The sequence below is a fragment of the Ranitomeya imitator genome, chromosome 4 (assembly GCF_032444005.1).
Source record: "Ranitomeya imitator isolate aRanImi1 chromosome 4, aRanImi1.pri, whole genome shotgun sequence".
In the NCBI taxonomy this organism is placed as follows: domain Eukaryota; kingdom Metazoa; phylum Chordata; class Amphibia; order Anura; family Dendrobatidae; genus Ranitomeya; species Ranitomeya imitator.
Genome location: NC_091285.1, coordinates 569440575 through 569459674, shown reverse-complemented (window position 1 = coordinate 569459674; position 19100 = coordinate 569440575). Strand labels below are relative to the sequence as shown.

Below are 19100 nucleotides of genomic sequence, written 5' to 3'. Positions count from 1 at the left end.
GGGGGCCTTAGTGTGAACTTCATACTGTTTAATGGGATGATTGGGGACATCTTACTGCTCTATTGTTGAAATGCCAGGGCCTCCACCCCTGTCCCTAATGCTAGGGGCGCCCTAGCTATCCCTGCTCCCCGGATTACTTCTGATGCTGAAGATGCTGGGGCCAAGTACCTTGCTGACCTCCTGAATCCGCCCCAGATCTGTCCCCCTCCCCCACCCAGGGATGTGGGAAGTAATAGTGCATGTATATACACAGACCAGACTAACAAGGGACGATGTACAGAGAAAAATGAAGATACCAAACATGCTAATATGTATTCGCAGACAACAGAGAGGAACACCTGGGAGAAAAGGAAGGTAAACAAAATAGGATAGGAATGAGGAATTGTATACAGCAGAAATACCAAGCAACAATAGCAGATGAACACTCCAAACGCCTCTACCAACAACCGACACGCCAGGCAGGACTAGACTAATACTGGCAATCCAGATTGTCAGAGATGAGTATATATAGGAGAAGGGAGTAGCCAACACTGAACAGCTGAGATTACCCAAGTAGGGAGGCTAACAAAAACCTGTGCCTTTTAATTTGAAGGGGAAGTGCTTCTTATGAATGCAGGAGTACGTGAAATCAGACCCTGCGGTTTTCTGTACCCTCTCTGTCTCAGTAAACTTGTGACAGCTTGATGACCTGTGTGAGTGCTTCATATTATGTGTGGGGAGCTATCGATCAAGGTGGAAGTGGTGAATAACAGGAGTAGTATGGTTTAGTGTGCATAAAATGACCCCAGGTGACGACATAGAGGCCTTTTTGAAAGGGTCGCCGCGAGGGAGAAACTCCTGCCACAGCAATGGGCAGAAGTGCTGGTGCCATACTTAACCCTGCTGTTCTGTTCGGTCTGGGGAGACCTATTTTGAACTTTGGTATTTTTTGGGGTGTTCAAGATGCGGTTCTGAAACTTGTGGTTGATTGACTTAAATGAGGATGGGTCGGTCGGCCACAGGTTTCAGAGCCGCATCTTGAATATTTTAAAGAATATTGAAGTTCAAGGTCGGTCATTTTTGACCAACAGAACAGCAGGGTTAACAGGGAGCTGCAGAAAGCCTACTATGACTTAGCCTTTCAAGACTCCAAAGAATATGTGAAACTGAAATGTTGTCGCACTTGAGGGGGACAATGAATGCCAGGGCACAACAGGTTCACCGCTGGGCGTATTATCGTTGACACAAACCCCCTCACTCCCAAATGTTTGACTTGTTGTACCTGGTCCAAAATGATTGCAGCCAGAGTCCTCTACCCCTGCGCAGATGCTGGAGTGTGTAGTGATGTACTGGTTTGTGCACTCCCTTCTGAGGCCAATGCAGACTTGAGTTGCGCAGAGTGATCCCCGGAACGCAGATGGCCTGGTCAGAATGGTCAAAAGGTATTGTGTCGAGTGTTCCTTGGGGAGGCAAACCACTACATACTGGTGGTCCCAACTGGGGGGGAAGGCTCAAAATGGGGTGAGGTGTCCAAGGTACAAAAGGGCAGGGAGGGTAGTGCCGAAGGTCCCACTGGCAATGTTATATTCTGGAAATGTCACAGCCCAGTCCATCCAACATAGGGACCTAACTTTGAGGAGGCGTTCAATAACATAAATATCATAAACGGAATAGCGCAGGATATGGGGGGCTGACGCCAGTTTCCCTATTTTATGTTGAGTGGGGACAAAAAAATCTAAAGGCCTTAACAGGCACCCCCAAACATGATGCTACTTATCTATATGGTATCCGGCATCATCAATGACCACACTATTTCCTCCTGATGAACCGTACTAACGGGGAAACGCGTCGGGGCAACACCAGCACACGCTAAGTCATCCTCATTATCATTTTTAATACCATTCCAGCTTTATATTTGGGTCCTGAATGGGCTATGACTCGCAATGATATGAATATCTGTTCGTAATGGACAGGGGACGAGCATAGTCACTAGTGGACTATACTTTGACTTGATGGTATAAGCTACTTATGCGGTGTGTTGTATCATTGTAATATGTTTGGGGGTGCCTGTTAAGACCTTTAGATTTTTTGTATTTGTGGGCATTTTGTGTGCTTTTTTTCACCACTGTTCTTCACTATATTGTTTCCCCACCTATATTGAGAGGGACATTGTAGGGAAGTGAGGGACCGCCTACGTTGATTGGAGGCGCCAATAAATCGTTTCTTAGGGTGCCAACCTCCACAGCCAGGCAGTCTTGAGCAGTAGGTTGTGTGCAGGACCTTAACAGGATATCTTTCAGTGGTATTTTGTTTTGCATCTATTGTATTGGTATCTACCAAATTTTAATATTGGGTCAAGGTTTTTATATATATAGATCATTAAAAGTGAAGTTTTAAAGGGATTACATGTAAGCACTGAGATCTATTAGTTCCTGTTTATTTATGATGTGTCTTTTTGGTCAGTTATCTTTGTGGGAATTAAAAAAACAAAACATAGATCTTGCTTCTTAGGCTGATTCTCTCTGTTTACCCACTACTTTGGGGGTGAAATGCAGAGCAGAAGTCTAAGGAATTTCACTGTGCCTAGTTATAACTTTTTTTTCTTGTGACATGGTGCTCCATCATGCTGGAGAAAGCATTGTTCATCAGCAAATTGCTCTTGATTCACTGGGAGACATTGTTCTTGTAGTATGGTTAAACACCATTCATTATTCAAGGCAGTTTTTGTAGGCAAAATTGTGAGTGAAAAGCAAGCCAACACAAAGACCTAGTGGTAAAGGATTTCATTAACAAAGTGTTGGAACTCAGCCAGTGCATTGCCTAATCCGAAAGTCATGATAAGGTATTCCTATAGGCAAATAGTCTCTTTAGAGAGGAAAATGGACTTAAGGTACCGTCACACTTAGCGACGCTGCAGCGATACCGACAACGATCCGGATCGCTGCAGCGTCGCTGTTTGGTCGCTGGAGAGCTGTCACACAGACAGCTCTCCAGCGACCAACGATGCCGGTAACCAGGGTAAACATCGGGTAACTAAGCGCAGGGCCGCGCTTAGTAACCCGATGTTTACCCTGGTTACCATCCTAAAAGTAAAAAAAAACAAACACTTCATACTTGCCTACCGCTGTCTGTCCTCCAGCGCTGTGCTCTGCACTCCTCCTGTACTGGCTGTGAGCACAGCGGCCGGAAAGCAGAGCGGTGACGTCACCGCTCTGCTTTCCGGCTGACCGACGCTCACAGCCAGTACAGGAGGAGTGCAGAGCACAGCGCTGGAGGACAGACAGCGGTAGGTAAGTATGTAGTGTTTGTTTTTTTTTACTTTTAGGATGGTAACCAGGGTAAACATTGGGTTACTAAGTGCGGCCCTGCGCTTAGTTACCCGATGTTTACCCTGGTTACCAGCGAAGACATCGCTGAATCGGTGTCACACACGCCGATTCAGCGATGTCTGCGGGGAGTCCAGCGACCAAATAAAGTTCTGGACTTTCTTCCCCGACCAGCGACAGCACAGCAGGGGCCTGATCACTGCTGCCTGTCACACTGGACGATATCGCTAGCGAGGACGCTGCAACGTCACGGATCGCTAGCGATATCGTCTAGTGTGATGGTACCTTTAAACTCTAGCGCCACTTATTGGGTGGAATAATCCTAAAAGTTAGTATCAACCCTTCAGCAAGCTTTGCCACATGACTTAATACAATGGAAACCAGAGGCTATCTTAGAATAACACCAAGAGTGGGATCAATGAGGTCCAAGGCCTGAGCAAACTGTCACATTGTGGATCGTGAACCCACTGCCTCATGCCGGTGGGACGTAACTAAGTGAACACTTGGGTTTTCCCTGGGATTCTGATGGAACAGATATTGGAGCTGGCTCAAACGGGACTGACATTGATGCTCGTATGCATAATGCGGGTCTTAAGCACAGGTTTTGGTTCAGGAGCGGTTTCGAGTTCAGGTACCGCAAGTGCGGCTTCAGGATCAGGTACCGCAGGCACGGTTTCAGATTCAGGTACTGATTTAGACAAGGCTGTTACTGTTACAAGTAAACTGAACAGGTACTGGAACCTTAGCATAGACTAGCAGCTTGCAGACTGACTAAGACAACTATTGCTCAGGTACCTCCCAACATGTGCGGGTGCCTTACGTACTAAGTGCCTCCCAGCCTATGGCTGGAGATACATTAGGAGTGTACCCGCTGTCCCTTTAAGAGACGGGGAGTGCTCACTGCCAGGATATCTGTGGCATGCAGTGACCCTGGGACATGGTAGCCAAAGCAGGGGACGCTACAGGGCATCTTGGGCAGTGAATAAGTCGGCATCCCTGCGGGGAGGTTGGAGCAGGGTCTCTGGCATTACACACCATTTGTTTCTGGGTGTTTGTATCTCCTCACTGACACTAATTTGGCTAGGTGAGAAGAATCTAACATAAGGTCTAAGGGAACTTTTATCCTTGTGAAGAGTGTCAAGCCAACATAAGGAGATTTATGGACCATGCAATTCTTCTCTGGGAATTTAATTATGCAAATAACCTCTTCAGAGCGGAGGAGGACTTGAACTCTGGCACCACCTTTTGGATATGGCAAGGCTCATAACGGATCAATAACGAGTTTTCGGATTACAACAGCCAATAGGTGGCACTAGAATTCAAGTCCTCTTCCTTTTTCCTGTAGTTTGAAGTAAATATATTAGGCTGCTCTTTATTAGTTCGTTATTAGAGTTGGTGCAAATTGATGTGCAGTACCCTGTCCATCAGTCCCACAATTAACCCATGGCAACTGAGCAGGAGCCCAGTGTACCACTTTCTACATAACAGCATCCACGGCTCTTTTGATTAGCTAGTGTGGCGTCATGTCACAACTGATGACTTTGTGCCAGGCCTGCTAATAAAATGAAGAGCCTGGGATGCTGTCACATTAGAGACAGTTCTCAGGGCTCTTGTTCAGTTGCCATATACTACTGACATAGCTGATGAACCAGGTCCTGCAAATAGATTTGCACCAACTTTAATAAAGAATTTAATATAGAGCACTCTTATATATTTACTCTATACTCCCGGTAAACCTTATTTTACATACAGGGTAAGGGAAAATCAGCTTAGTCAAGCTGGAATCATGATTATACATGAATGTCTTTTTTTTCCAACTGCATAACCTATCCTGGGTGGTGTGGTTGCTCCAGTCTCCCATTGAAAGTCTGGTCAGTGAGCAGTGTCTGGTTTTTAAAGAGGTGTTAATTCTAGCCTCTGGGAATTATCGGTTCCAACAAGATGCATTGAGCCAAACCCTCTGCAGCTAAAAGAATGAACAGTACTGGAGAAGAGAGCTTTCTTAATGCATAATATGAAGTAATGTGTAGCTGTAAAACTCATGTATGAAGTAAATGGGTTAAACACGCAGAGACATATAACAATGAAATGCATGCAGCATTAATAGGTTAGGTAAGGCTACATGTGTAGTAGTCAGGAGGGTTTGTCAAACGGTGTTGTGGTGATCATGTGATTGCCAACTATAATAGGGAATTACGTCAAAAGTTGGCACAACCATTTTAAATGCAATATAGAAATGTTTTGTATTTTTGCATAAAAAGGTGGCTTATATACAATAAACGTAAGACATATATCTTGGTACCGTGTTAGCCAGTAGATAGAAAAATATTTAGAATTGAGAGCCCTCAGTGATTGATACCTTTTAATGGCTAACTGAAAAGATGGTAATAAATTGCAAGCTTTCAAGACTACATACAGGTCCTTCTCAAAAAATTAGCATATAGTGTTAAATTTCATTATTTACCATAATGTAATGATTACAATTAAACTTTCATATATTATAGATTCATTATCCACCAACTGAAATTTGTCAGGTCTTTTATTGTTTTAATACTGATGATTTTGGCATACAACTCCTGATAACCCAAAAAACCTGTCTCAATAAATTAGCATATCAAGAAAAGGTTCTCTAAACGACCTATTACCCTAATCTTCTGAATCAACTAATTAACTCTAAACACATGCAAAAGATACCTGAGGCTTTTATAAACTCCCTGCCTGGTTCATTACTCAAAACCCCCATCGTGGGTAAGACTAGCGACCTGACAGATGTCAAGAAGGCCATCATTGACACCCTCAAGCAAGGGGGTAAGACCCAGAAAGAAATTTCTCAACAAATAGGCTGTTCCCAGAGTGCTGTATCAAGGCACCTCAATGGTAAGTCTGTTGGAAGGAAACAATGTGGCAGAAAACGCTGTACAACGAGAAGAGGAGACCGGACCCTGAGGAAGATTGTGGAGAAGGACCGATTCCAGCCCTTGGGGAACCTGAGGAAGCAGTGGACTGAGTCTGGTGTGGAAACATCCAGAGCCACCGTGCACAGGCGTGTGCAGGAAATGGGCTACAGGTGCCGCATTCCCCAGGTAAAGCCACTTTTGAGCTACAGAGAAGCAGCACTGGACTGTTGCTAAGTGGTCCCAAGTACTTTTTTCTGATGAAAGCAAATTTTGCATGTCATTTGGAAATCAAGGTGCCAGAGTCTGGAGGAAGACTGGGGAGAAGGAAATGCCAAAATGCCTGAAGTCCAGTGTCAAGTACCGACAGTCAGTGATGGTGTGGGGTGCCATGTCAGCTGCTGGTGTTGGTCCACTGTGTTTCATCAAGGGCAGGGTCAATGCAGATAGCTATCAGGAGATTTTGGAGCACTTCATGCTTCCATCGGCTGAAATGCTTTATGGAGATGAAGATTTCATTTTTCAGCACGACCTGGCACCTGCTCACAGTGCCAAAACCACTGGTAAATGGTTTACTGACCATGGTATTACTGTGCTCAATTGGCCTGCCAACTCTCCTGACCTGAACCCCATAGAGAATCTGTGGGATATTGTGAAGAGAAAGTTGAGAGACGCAAAACCCAACACTCTGGATGAGCTTAAGGCCGCTATTGAAGCATCCTGGGCCTCCATAACATCTCAGCAGTGTCACAGGCTGATTGCCTCCATGCCACGCCGCATTGAAGCAGTCATTTCTGCCAAAGGATTCCCGACCAAGTATTGAGTGCATAACTGAACATTATTATTTGTTGGTTTTTTTGTTTGTTATTAAAAAACACTTTTATTTGATTGGATGGGTGAAATATGCTAATTTATTGAGACAGGTTTTTTGGGTTATCAGGAGTTGTATGCCAAAATCATCAGTATTAAAACAATAAAAGACCTGACAAATTTCAGTTGGTGGATAATGAATCTATAATATATGAAAGTTTAATTGTAATCATTACATTATGGTAAATAATGAAATTTAACACTATATGCTAATTTTTTGAGAAGGACCTGTACGTCTCTTCATCAGGCAAATACTTTTTTTATACAATAAACGATAATTGTACCATTGTAAATGCTCTCGGACTTCTCCCAGAACTGCGAACATTGCAATTTGCAACAGACTTAGGTGAAAAGTCTGTGTTCGCCGTTTAGCACCAGACGCTAAATGCCCTTTGCGATCGCCAAACATTTAAGATCAGATTCGCTCATCTCTATCAGTGATCTCTTCTCAGTGGTTTATAAAAATACTTTATGTGCCTGCTCCTTAGCTGTTAAGGCAAAGTAAAGATGACTAAGGGTACCGTCACACAGTGGCACTTTGATCGCTAGGACGGCACGATCCGTGACGTTCCAGCGATATCGTTACGATCTCGCTGTGTCTGACACGCTACTGCGATCAGGGACCCCGCTGAGAATCGTACGTCGTAGCAGATCGTTTGAAACTTTCTTTCGTCGCTGGATCTCCCGCTGACATCGCTGAATCGGCGTGTGTGACGCCGATTCAGCAATGTCTTCACTGGTAACCAGGGTAAACATCGGGTTACTAAGCGCAGGGCCGCGCTTAGTAACCCGATGTTTACCCTGGTTACCAGCGTAAACGTTAAAAAAACAAACACTACATACTTACCTTCAGCTGTCTGTCCCCGGCGCTCTGCTTCTCTGCACTCCTCCTGCATCCTGTTTCAGCGCCGGCCAGCCGGAAAGCAGAGCGGTGACGTCACCGCTCTGCTTTCCTGCTGACCGGCGCTGACAGTGCAGAGGAAAGCAGAGCGCCGGAGGACAGACAGCTGAAGGTAAGTATGTAGTGTTTGTATTTTTAACGTTTACATTGGTAACCAGGGTAAACATCGGGTTACTAAGCGCTTAGTAACCCGATGTTTACCCTGGTTACCAGTGAAGACATCGTTGGTCGCTGGAGAGCTGTCTGTGTGACAGCTCTCCAGCGACCAAACAGCGACGCTGCAGCGATCGACATCGTTGTCGGTATCGCTGCAGCGTCGCTTAGTGTGACGGTACCCTAACATTCGCTCGCTCATGTCACCTGCACCTCAAAAACCTCTCTAGAATTTGACCTTTTCTTATCCTTGACTCGGCAAAAACTCTTACGTTTGCATTTATTAATTCTGGTCTGTACTATTGCAATCTGTCTCCCTCTTTGTGAATGCAGCAGCCAAGATCATATTCTCGTCCAACTACTACACCGATGCTTGTGTGCTTCATCAATTCTCTGGAATGCACTACCCCAGATAATTTGATTAATTTCCAATACCCACTGTTTTAAGCATGCCCTAAAAAACGCACTTCTTTAGTTTGGCCTTTCTCCTCAACTCCCTTATCTAACTATTCCTGTTTTGCCTTTCCAAAATGTTCTTCTTTTCCTCAGAATCTGGACCCTTGTATCATCTGTTCACACACCTTCCATGTACTTAATAGCACTCTGTATCTGTACTTGTACACACACTGGCTGGTGATTGGTACCTGCTGTGTTATTTGAATGCCCCTATTTATTATATTGATGGCTGGACCATACAATACAAGCACTTACTACCATTTACCTCTTGTGTCCCCCCCTATTTCTTCATAGACTGTAAGCTTGTGAGCAGGATCCTCACTCCTCTTGGTATCTATTGAATTGTGTATTGATCTTTAATATCTTTGTACAAGTCCCCTCTAAAATGTAAAGTTCTGCGTAATATGTTGTAATATAATAATAATTTTTATTTCTGTAGAGCCATTACTGCTTCTGAAGTTAATATGGGGACATCTTTAGACTAATTCTTGATTTTATAACTATTTTTCTTTTGCACATTGCAGAGAAAAGAAGGAAACAAAATCGGAGTGGGAAAGGAGGCGACTGGCGAGAACGGAGAAACGCGATTAGACTTGGAGATGAGCACACTGTAGAGACCCTCGTTGTGGCTGATGCTGACATGGTGCAATATCATGGACCTGAGGCTGCACAGAGATTTATACTGACAGTCATGAACATGGTTTGTATGTCACAGTAGGAGTCAATTTACATACAACTATATTTTAGAACATATGTACAGCATTAAAGGGAATGTCATTTGATTTTTGTGTAGTAAAATAATAGTATCCTGAAATAGGGGCTTGTACTGCACTTTCAGGATATGTAACTTTTATATGTCTACATGGCTTTGTGTGTTTCTGTAGGCCTCAGACAAATTTATTGTCTCACACAGGCAAGTCAAGCATATGTAAACTGGAAATACCGTACATGTTCTTCCCTTTGGCCCTGCATCACTGATTCAGTCAGAATGCCATATGATCAAGGACCACATCGCAATCCTCAGACTGGCCGTCTGATCTCCTGACTTGAGAACGGCAGCTGCATAGAAATACATGCTGTCACTCTCAGATCAAGAGAGCAGACTGCGAGTCCGAGAATTGTGATACGATCCCCGGGCAAGTAACTCAGCAGACTGACTTAATCAATGAAGCTGGCCGGGAGGTGTGGACGAGATTATGGGTGAGGCGAGTGACTAGTCACTTCATATTTACATGCAAGCTGGCAAGTCAAGCATATGTAAATGCGAAATGAATATTCACCCCTTCCCCCGCCCATAATCCCACATGAGTGTCACAGCATGTATTTATATAGAGCTGTCACTCTCAGGTCAGGAGATCAGACAGCCAGTCTGAGGAATGCAATGTGATTCTCCTTGCATATGGCAGTCTGACTCAATCAGTAACGCTAGTGCATAGGGTTGGGCAGGATTATGGATGGGGAAAGAGGCAAATATTAATTTACGTATGCTTGACTACCTGGCACGAGGCAATAAATTTGTCCTAAATAAATAGAGGCATCACTACTAGACCCTGAGTTGGAGCATTGAGAGAACACCCTAAATTAAAGGGAACATATCCAGTGACAAATTCACAAACTGTTGGGTTTTCAAGCTATAGACACACTTACGTCCCATGATTGCGGTCACATAGGATTTACTACTCTCTAAAGAGCCTTTTTGTGCCATAAATCGCTAAGTAAAATGTACTCTATGCATTCGGTTTGCGGCAGATGCAAAATCTGAAAACTTGCCATTTCATTAAGATGTTAGCAGAATCTAGCTATATATTTTGAACAGAAGAATGAAAAAGTATATTAAAATTGTTTCACTAAGTTTGGCACGTTTATTACACACGTGCCATTGTCAGAAACAGATTTATTTTAAGGCTGATTGTGGAGCAAAACATGGATTGAATTACCAACATGGCAAGAAAATGTCCAGAAGATGTAATTAAAACCCAATGAGTCACTGACCTCAGCAAAGCTGGGCAGACGAGAGAATAAATTGGATATGTTTACAATGTAGTTAACGTTAAGAAAGGCCAATGTCATACTTGCCAACTTTTTAGAGTTGTCTTGTAGGAGATGCGAGTGTGTTGCTTGAAACATGCATCAGAATCTTGTTTTGCATAACTATGCCTCTTTCCTTTCATTTTCTGCCCTATGAATGTGTGTGGAGGGGGTGAGGCTTCTGCGGCATTGGGATTCACTAAGCTTTCTGGTATTTCAGAAGGTCTCCTCTTGAGGAGTCTTTTTGGACGTTCCAGGAGAGTTTTTGGTGCTGCTCCAGTTGGTCTTCTGCAGGTTGTGACCTGCTGGATCACTCTAATGTCTGCTGGAACGATCTAGAAGTAAGTCAGAACATGCCACATATAGACTTACATTGAGACTCTGCAAGAGTTATCTCTGACTTCCAGTTAGTCACAAGTTGCAGTCACAAGATGGTGGTGTGGGACCGGAACAGTGTCTGGAAGAGCTGAAGATGGATGGTGGTGAGTATAAGACTTGGTGCAGGGACTTTAATTTAGTAGCACCACTCTAGCGCTTTAATAAAAAAACACTGGAGTGATGCTTTAAGAAAAGCAGACAGAAAGTAGTTATGGACAAAAAAAAGTTGATGTAAAATGTGTTTCAATTCCCTGAATGAGTTCTTATTCATAGCTAAGAACTTGCTATGATTTAGAACCCACTCAGGAAAAAGATGTTGGCCATGTGTTTCTTTTTGGATTTTTATAGAGTATCATTAAAGTTATAGCCTTAAATTGCATCTATCAGTAGGATCAACCTTCCTAAGCCATCTATAGGAGGATGTAGTTAACAGGAAGAATAAAATTATACCTTGATATCTGTGATCCGATATAATATTTCTTTCAAGGGAATCTGTCAGAATCAACCCTCCTAAGCCGTCTATATGGACATGCAGGTAATAGGAAGCTGAATACTATGATACCTTGATATCTGGGATCTGATGTCTTATTCCAGTAGATCCACAGTTTTCTTAATATGTAAATGAGCTGTTAAGATCTATGGGCTGTACATAGATCTGCATGAGAATCTGCCTCCAGAGATTATTGTAAATGAAAGTGGGCATTACTGGAGTGAAAAAGCTAGATCAGAAGAGCAGGCTATCAGTCATTACAAGTCTCACGCTGGTAACGCCCCCCTTTAATTTAAAATAAGCTCTGGAGGCAGATTTTCAGGGAGATCTATGTCCGGCCAATAGATCTTAACCCCTTTACCCCCAAGGGTGGTTTGCACGTTAATGACCGGGCCAATTTTTACAATTCTGACCACTGTCCCTTTATGAGGTTATAACTCTGGAACGCTTCAATGGATTCCAGTGATTCTGACATTGTTTTCTCGTGACATATTGTACTTCATGACAATGGTAAAAATTCTTTGATAGTACTTGCGTTTATTTGTGAAAAAAACGGAAATTTGGCGAAAATTATGAAAATTTCGCAATTTTCCAACTTTGAATTTTTATGCAATTAAATCACAGATATATGTCCCACAAAATACTTAATAAGTAACATTTCCCACATGTTTACTTTACATCAGCACAATTTTGGAACCAAAATTTTTTTTTGTTAGGGAGTTATAAGGGTTAAAAGTTGACCAGCAATTTCTCATTTTTACAACACCATTTTTTTTTAGGGACCACATCTCATTTGAAGTCATTTTGAGGGGTCTATATGATAGAAAATACCCAAGTGTGACACCATTTTAAAAACTGCACCCCTCATGGTGCTCAAAACCATATTCAAGAAGTTTATTAACCCTTCTGGTGCTTCACAGGAATTTTTGGAATGTTTAAATAAAAATGAACATTTAACTTTTTTTCACAAAAAATTTAATTCAGCTCCAATTTGTTTTATTTTACCAAGGGTAACAGGAGAAAATGGACCGCAAAAGTTGTTGTACAATTTGTCCTGAGTACACCGATACCCCATATGTGGGGGTAAACCACTGTTTGGGCGCATGACAGAGCTCGGAAGCGAAGGAGCGCCATTTGACTTTTCAATGCAAAATTGACTGGAATCGAGATGGGACACCATGTTGCGTTTGGAGAGCCCCTGATGTGCCTAAACATTGAAACCCCCCACAAGGGACAACATTTTGGAAAGTAGACCCCCTAAGGAACTTATCTAGAGGTGTGGTGAGCACTTTGACCCACCAAGTGCTTCACAGAACTTTATAATGCAGAACCGTAAAAATAAAAAATCATATTTTTTCACAAAAATTATATTTTCGCCCCCAATTTTTTATTTTCCCAAGGGTAAGAGAAGAAATTGGACCCCAAAAGTTGTTGTACAATTTGTCCTGAGTACGCTGATACCCCATATGTGGGGGTAAACCACTGTTTGGGCGCATGGTAGAGCACGGAAGGGAAGGAGCGCCGTTTGACTTTTCAATGCAAAATTGACAGGAATTGAGATGGGACGCCATGTTGCGTTTGGAGAGCCACTGATGTGCCTAAACATTGAAACCCCCCACAAGTGACACCATTTTGGAAAGTAGACCCCCCTAAGGAACTTATCTAGATGTGTGGTGAGCGCTTTGACCCACCAAGGGCTTCACAGAAGTTTATAATGCAGAGCCGTAAAAATAAAACAAACATTTTTTCCCACAAAAATTATTTTTTGGCCCCCAGTTTTGTATTTTCCCGAGGGTAACAGGAGAAATTGGACCCCAAAATTTGTTGTCCAATTTGTCGTGAGTGCGCTGATACCCCATAAGTGGGGGGGAACCACTGTTTGGGCGCATGGGAGGGCTCGGAAGGGAAGGAGCTCCATTTGGAATGCAGACTTAGATGGAATGGTCTGCAGGTGTCACATTGCGTTTGCAGAGCCCCTAATGTACCTAAACAGTAGAAACCCCCCACAAGTGACACCATTTTGGAAAGTAGACCCCCTAAGGAACTTATCTAGATGTGTGGTGAGCGCTTTGACCCACCAAGGGCTTCACAGAAGTTTATAATGCAGAGCCGTAAAAATAAAACAAAAATTTTTTCCCACAAAAATTATTTTTTAGCCCCCAGTTTTGTATTTTCCCGAGGGTAAGAGGAGAAATTCGACCCCAAAAGTTGTTGTCCAATTTGTCCTGAGTACGCTGATACCCCATATGTGGAGGGAACCACCGTTTGGGTGCATGGGAGGGCTCGGAAGGGAAGGAGTGCCATTTGGAATGCAGACTTAGATGGAATAGTCTGCAGGCGTCACATTGCGTTTGCAGAGCCCCTAATGTACCTAAACAGTCGAAACCCCCCACAAGTGACCCCATATTGGAAACTAGACCCCCCAGGGAACTCATCTAGATGTGTTGGGAGAACTTTGAACCCCCAAGTGTTTCACTACAGTTTATAACGCAGAGCCGTGAAAATAAAAAATCTTTTTTTTTTTCCCACAAAAATTATTTTTTAGCCTCTAGTTTGTTTTTTCCCAAGGGTAACAGGAGAAATTGGACCCCAAAAGTTGTTGTCCTATTTGTCCTGAGTACGCTGATACCCCATATGTTGGGGCAAACCCCTGTTTGGGCACACGGGAGAGCTCGGAAGGGAAGGAGCACTGTTTTACTTTTTCAACGCAGAATTGGCTGGAATTGAGATCGGACGCCATGTCGTGTTTGGAGAGCCCCTGATGTGCCTAAACAGTGGAAACCCTCCAATTATAACTGAAGCCCTAATCCAAACACACCCCTAACCCTAATTCCAACGGTAACCCTAACCACACCCCTAACCCTGACACACCCCTAATCCCAACCCTATTCCCAGCTGTAAATGTAATCTAAACCCCAACCCTAACTGTAGCCCCAACCCTAACTGTAGCCCCAACCCTAACTGTAGCCCCAACCCTAACCCTAACCCTAGCCCTAGCCCCAACCCTAGCCCTAACCCTAGCCCTAACCCTAGCCCTAACGGGAAAATGGATATAAATACATTTTTTTAATTTTTCCCTAACTAAGGGGGTGATGAAGGGGGGTTTGATTTACTTTTATAGCGGGTTTTTTAGCGGATTTTTATGATTGGCAGCCGTCACACACTGAAAGACGCTTTTTATTGCAAAAAATATTTTTTGCGTTACCACATTTTGAGAGCTATAATTTTTCCATATTTTGGTCCACAGAGTCATGTGAGGTCTTGTTTTTTGCGGGACGAGTTGACGATTTTATTGGTAACATTTTCAGGCACGTGACATTTTTTGATCGCTTTTTATTCCGATTTTTGTGAGGAAGAATGACCAAAAAACAGCTATTCATGAATTTCTTTTGGGGGAGGCGTTTATACCGTTCCGCATTTGGTAAAATTGATAAAGCAGTTTTATTCTTCGGGTCAGTACGATTACAGCGACACCTCATTTATATCATTTTTTTATGTTTTGGCGCTTTTATACGATAAAAACTATTTTACGGAAAAAATAATTATTTTTGCATCGCTTTATTCTCAGGACTATAACTTTTTTATGTTTTTGCTGATGATGCTGTATGGCGGCTCGTTTTTTGCGGGACAAGATGACGCTTTCAGCGGTACCATGTTTATTTATATCCATCTTTTTGATCGCGTGTTATTCCACTTTTTGTTTGGCGGTATGATAATAAAGCGTTGTTTTTTGCCTCGTTTTTTTTTTTTTTTCTTACGGTGTTTACTGAAGGGGTTAACCAGTGGGCCAGTTTTATAGGTCGGGCTGTTACGGACGCGGCGATACTAAATATGTGTACTTTTATTGTTTTGTTTTTTTTATTTAGATAAAGAAATGTATTTATGGGAATAATATTATTTTTTTTTTTTCATTATTTTGGAATATTTTTTATTTTTTTTTACACATTTGAAAATTTTTTTTTTTAACTTTTTTACTTTGTCCCAGGGGGGGACATCACAGATCGGTGATCTGACAGTTTGCACAGCACTCTGTCAGATCACCGATCTGATAGGAGTGCAGGCTGCTTCACAGTGCCTGCTCTGAGCAGGCTCTGTGAAGCCACCTCCCTCCCTGCAGGACCCGGATCCGCGGCCATCTTGGATCCGGGCCTGGAGCAGGGAGGGAGGGAGGTAAGACCCTCGCAGCAACGCGATCACATCGCGTTGCTGCGGGGGGCTCAGGGAAGCCCGCAGGGAGCCCCCTCCCTGCGCGGTGCTTCCCTGCACCGCCGGCACATCGCGATCATCTTTGATCGCGGTGTGCCGGGGGTTAATGTGCCGGGGGCGGTCTTTGACCGCTCCTGGCACATAGTGCCGGATGTCAGCTGCGATAGGCAGCTGACACCCGGCCGCGATCGGCGGCGCTCCCCCCGTGAGCGCTGCCGATCGCATATGACGTACTATTGCGTCCTTGGGAAGTAAAGCCCACCCCACATGGACGCAATAGTACGTCTAATGGCAGAAAGGGGTTAACAGCTCATTTACATATTAAGAATGTGGATTTCCCTGGAATAAGACATCGGAGCGCAGATATGAAAGTATCATTTTGTTCAGCTTCATTCGACCTACATGTCCATCTAAACCGCTTAGGAGGTTTGATTCTACTGACAGATTCCCTTTAAAGAAGCACTTTCATCAAAATTTGTATCCTCTTAACATATTGCATTCATGTTATATAGCACTGTGTACTTACAATTGCTAATTTTGCTCTACTGCCAAGCAAATTCTTCTATCTTGCATTAAATCTTTGACATGTTGTGATTAAGAACTGACTAGCTGAATCTTTCTAAGGTCTATGGAGAGACAAGAGGTCAACTTTCTCTGCACAAGTTTTGAGTCGCAGCAAAATCTATGGCGTGGGGAGACGTGGAGCAGCTGGGTCAGGAGTTGAAGAGGGGAATGGTTTCTGCCTGGACAAGACACTTCCTGTTTCTACATAGGGCAGAGAAAAAGAGCAGAATTAGCTGGGTAGAAGGGGAAAAATGAGCGTTTGTAAGTGCTATATAATATGATGATTGCAATATATTAAAAGGTTGAAAACTTTGATGAGAGTGCTTCTTTAAGTAAACTGTGCCAATGATGAATGACAAAATATGGAATGCCATAGACCTTACTAAGCTTTTGACCATAGCAAATGTATAGAGTGAAACCTCCTTAAGAAAACCATCCACATTTGCATTAAAAAGTGGTCTTCTATGGGTGTAGTCTTCTTAAAGAAGATGGCCATCATGTGCAACATATGGCGCAACTGAAAATCTTTAATGTGCCTGAATTAAGGGGGGTGGTTTTATTTTAGAGAGGTTTCACTGTACATTTTTTTCAGATTGCATGGCTGTATTGTCATGCGGGGTGTGTGTGTGTAATATTCATTTTCACTTGTGTATATCTATAACATAAGATGAATGCTCTGTTTAAATTCCGTAGCAGCTATTTAGAAATGTCCTCAGAATTGAGTCCCTAACTGGAATGCCTTTCAAGTGGATTGGTGGCTTTTTCATTGGCCAGAGTGAAGTCAACCGAAACATATAAATAAACATCTAGCCTATAAATGCTTAGATTAGCTTTGCATCACCATAACAGAGATAACCCCTAGGATATTTCAGCCATTGCTAAAGATTCATGAGTGTTATTTGATTGGTGCTGGTTTTTGCTGCATGGTGTAAGATTTCCTTCTAGCATGACATGAGGGTGCTCGTGACTGTTTACTACCCAAACTTCATCCCCACTAACTTAACCCAGAGTTGCCCAATAAATGCACTAGACATAAATTGGATTTAATTGCCACAGCAGCCTTTTATTAACAAACAATTCAAACAATTTTTATATTTAAGCAAACACTTGCCACAAGAGGTAGTCTTCGAAGCCCCAGCAATGTAAAACCGCGTCTGTCCAAAATTCCCACCTTGGCCCCAGGTTGAGTCTCACCCCAAGCCGCTATACACCAGCTCTGAGGCATATAATAACCAACCTGGCAAAACCGAAACCCATCAACATGTCCCCTGATTATCCCTTCAACAGGATTATTTAACCCTGTACACTTAAATTCACCCAGAGGGAGTCCAGGACCTCGAAATCCCCCCCCCAATCCGCCATTCCCAAAATCCACCAACTTTGAGGACCTCCCCACATGCCTAAGCCCTGCTGCCATGACAAAAACTAAAGTGAAAATTGAAACACACCCCATGTTCACTTCAAATTGATAAACTGCCCTAATTAGAAAGAAAACAAAAAAGAAATCCCTCTAACAACCCGTGAACTTAGCCTTAACAATAGATGGGAGAGTGGGTCGTAGCATCTCAATTCACAAAGGGGGGACCTAAAATGGTTCCCGCTCTAAGATGGCTGTACCCTAATATACTGGCCCTATAAACCCCACCCCTAAACCCCTCCTCCTGCTGAGACCTAATCCCTGAGCCACCCTTCACATATTATTAACCCCCCGAACTGTCTCTATCCCTGTCAGCTCATCCCATTCCCACTAGATCCTGTCATGTCAGCCTCTCGTTAAGGCCAGGGGCCCCCATACGGCCTCTCTGGGCCCCTGGAGCACACAACGCATTTAGAATCTGCAGTTTTATTCTTTATATGTAATGGAAACATTACTCTTTTAGAAAATGATAGTTGTATAAAATACAGTCCAAGTCCCATTTGTTAATATGACCGATATCCGTAAGTTTAGTTTTTGTCTTTGGGTTCTATACAAAACTCTATTATCGTGTAGAATTGATCCCCTGGTTAGTTTTGGGGGATGTTCTTTCTAGGCTGTGGTGTCTCTATAGTTCGGAACCGGTTGGCACAGAAATACGATCCTCAGAAGGAGGCCGAGCTTCAAGTATGGATTGAAGAGGTCACTGGAATGTCCATTGGACCCGATTTCCAGAAGGGCTTAACCCCTTTACCCCCAAGGGTGGTTTGCACGTTATGGACCGGGTCAATTTTTACAATTCTGACCACTGTCCCTTTATGAGGTTATAATTCTGGAACGCTTCAACGGATCCCGGTGATTCTGACACTGTTTTCTCGTGACATATTGTACTTCATGATAGTGGTAAAATTTCTTTGATATTACCTGCGTTTATTTGTGAAAAAAACGGAAATTTGGCGAAAATTTTGAAAATTTCGCAATTTTCCAACTTTGAATTTTTATGCAATTAAATCACAGAGATATGTCACACAAAATACTTAATAAGTAACATTTCCCACATGTCTACTTTACATCAGCACAATTTTGGAACCAAAATTTTTTTTTGTTAGGGAGTTATAAGGGTTAAAAGTTGACCAGCAATTTCTCATTTTTACAACACCATTTTATTTTAGGGACCACATCTCATTTGAAGTCATTTTGAGGGGTCTATATGATAGAAAATACCCAAGTGTGACACCATTCTAAAAACTGCACCTCTCAAGGTTCTCAAAACCACATTCAAGAAGTTTATTAACCCTTCAGGTGCTTCACAGGAATTTTTGGAATGTTTAAATAAAAATTAACATTTAACTTTTTTTCACAAAAAATTTACTTCAGCTCCAATTTGTTTTATTTTACCAAGGGTAACAGGAGAAAATGGACCCCAAAAGTTGTTGTACAA

General features: G+C 42.9%; 1 protein-coding gene across 2 annotated transcripts in view; it reads left to right on the top strand.

Annotated features, from left to right (window-relative positions):
* ADAMTS17 (ADAM metallopeptidase with thrombospondin type 1 motif 17) overlaps positions 1–19100 on the top strand; it is a 434783-nt gene that overhangs the window by 41742 nt on the left and 373941 nt on the right. For both annotated transcript variants that reach the window (XM_069766309.1, XM_069766308.1), the window contains exon 4: positions 9104–9279. In XM_069766309.1, coding sequence (XP_069622410.1) covers positions 9104–9279 — 176 coding nt within the window. The remainder of the gene's footprint in view (positions 1–9103; positions 9280–19100) is intronic.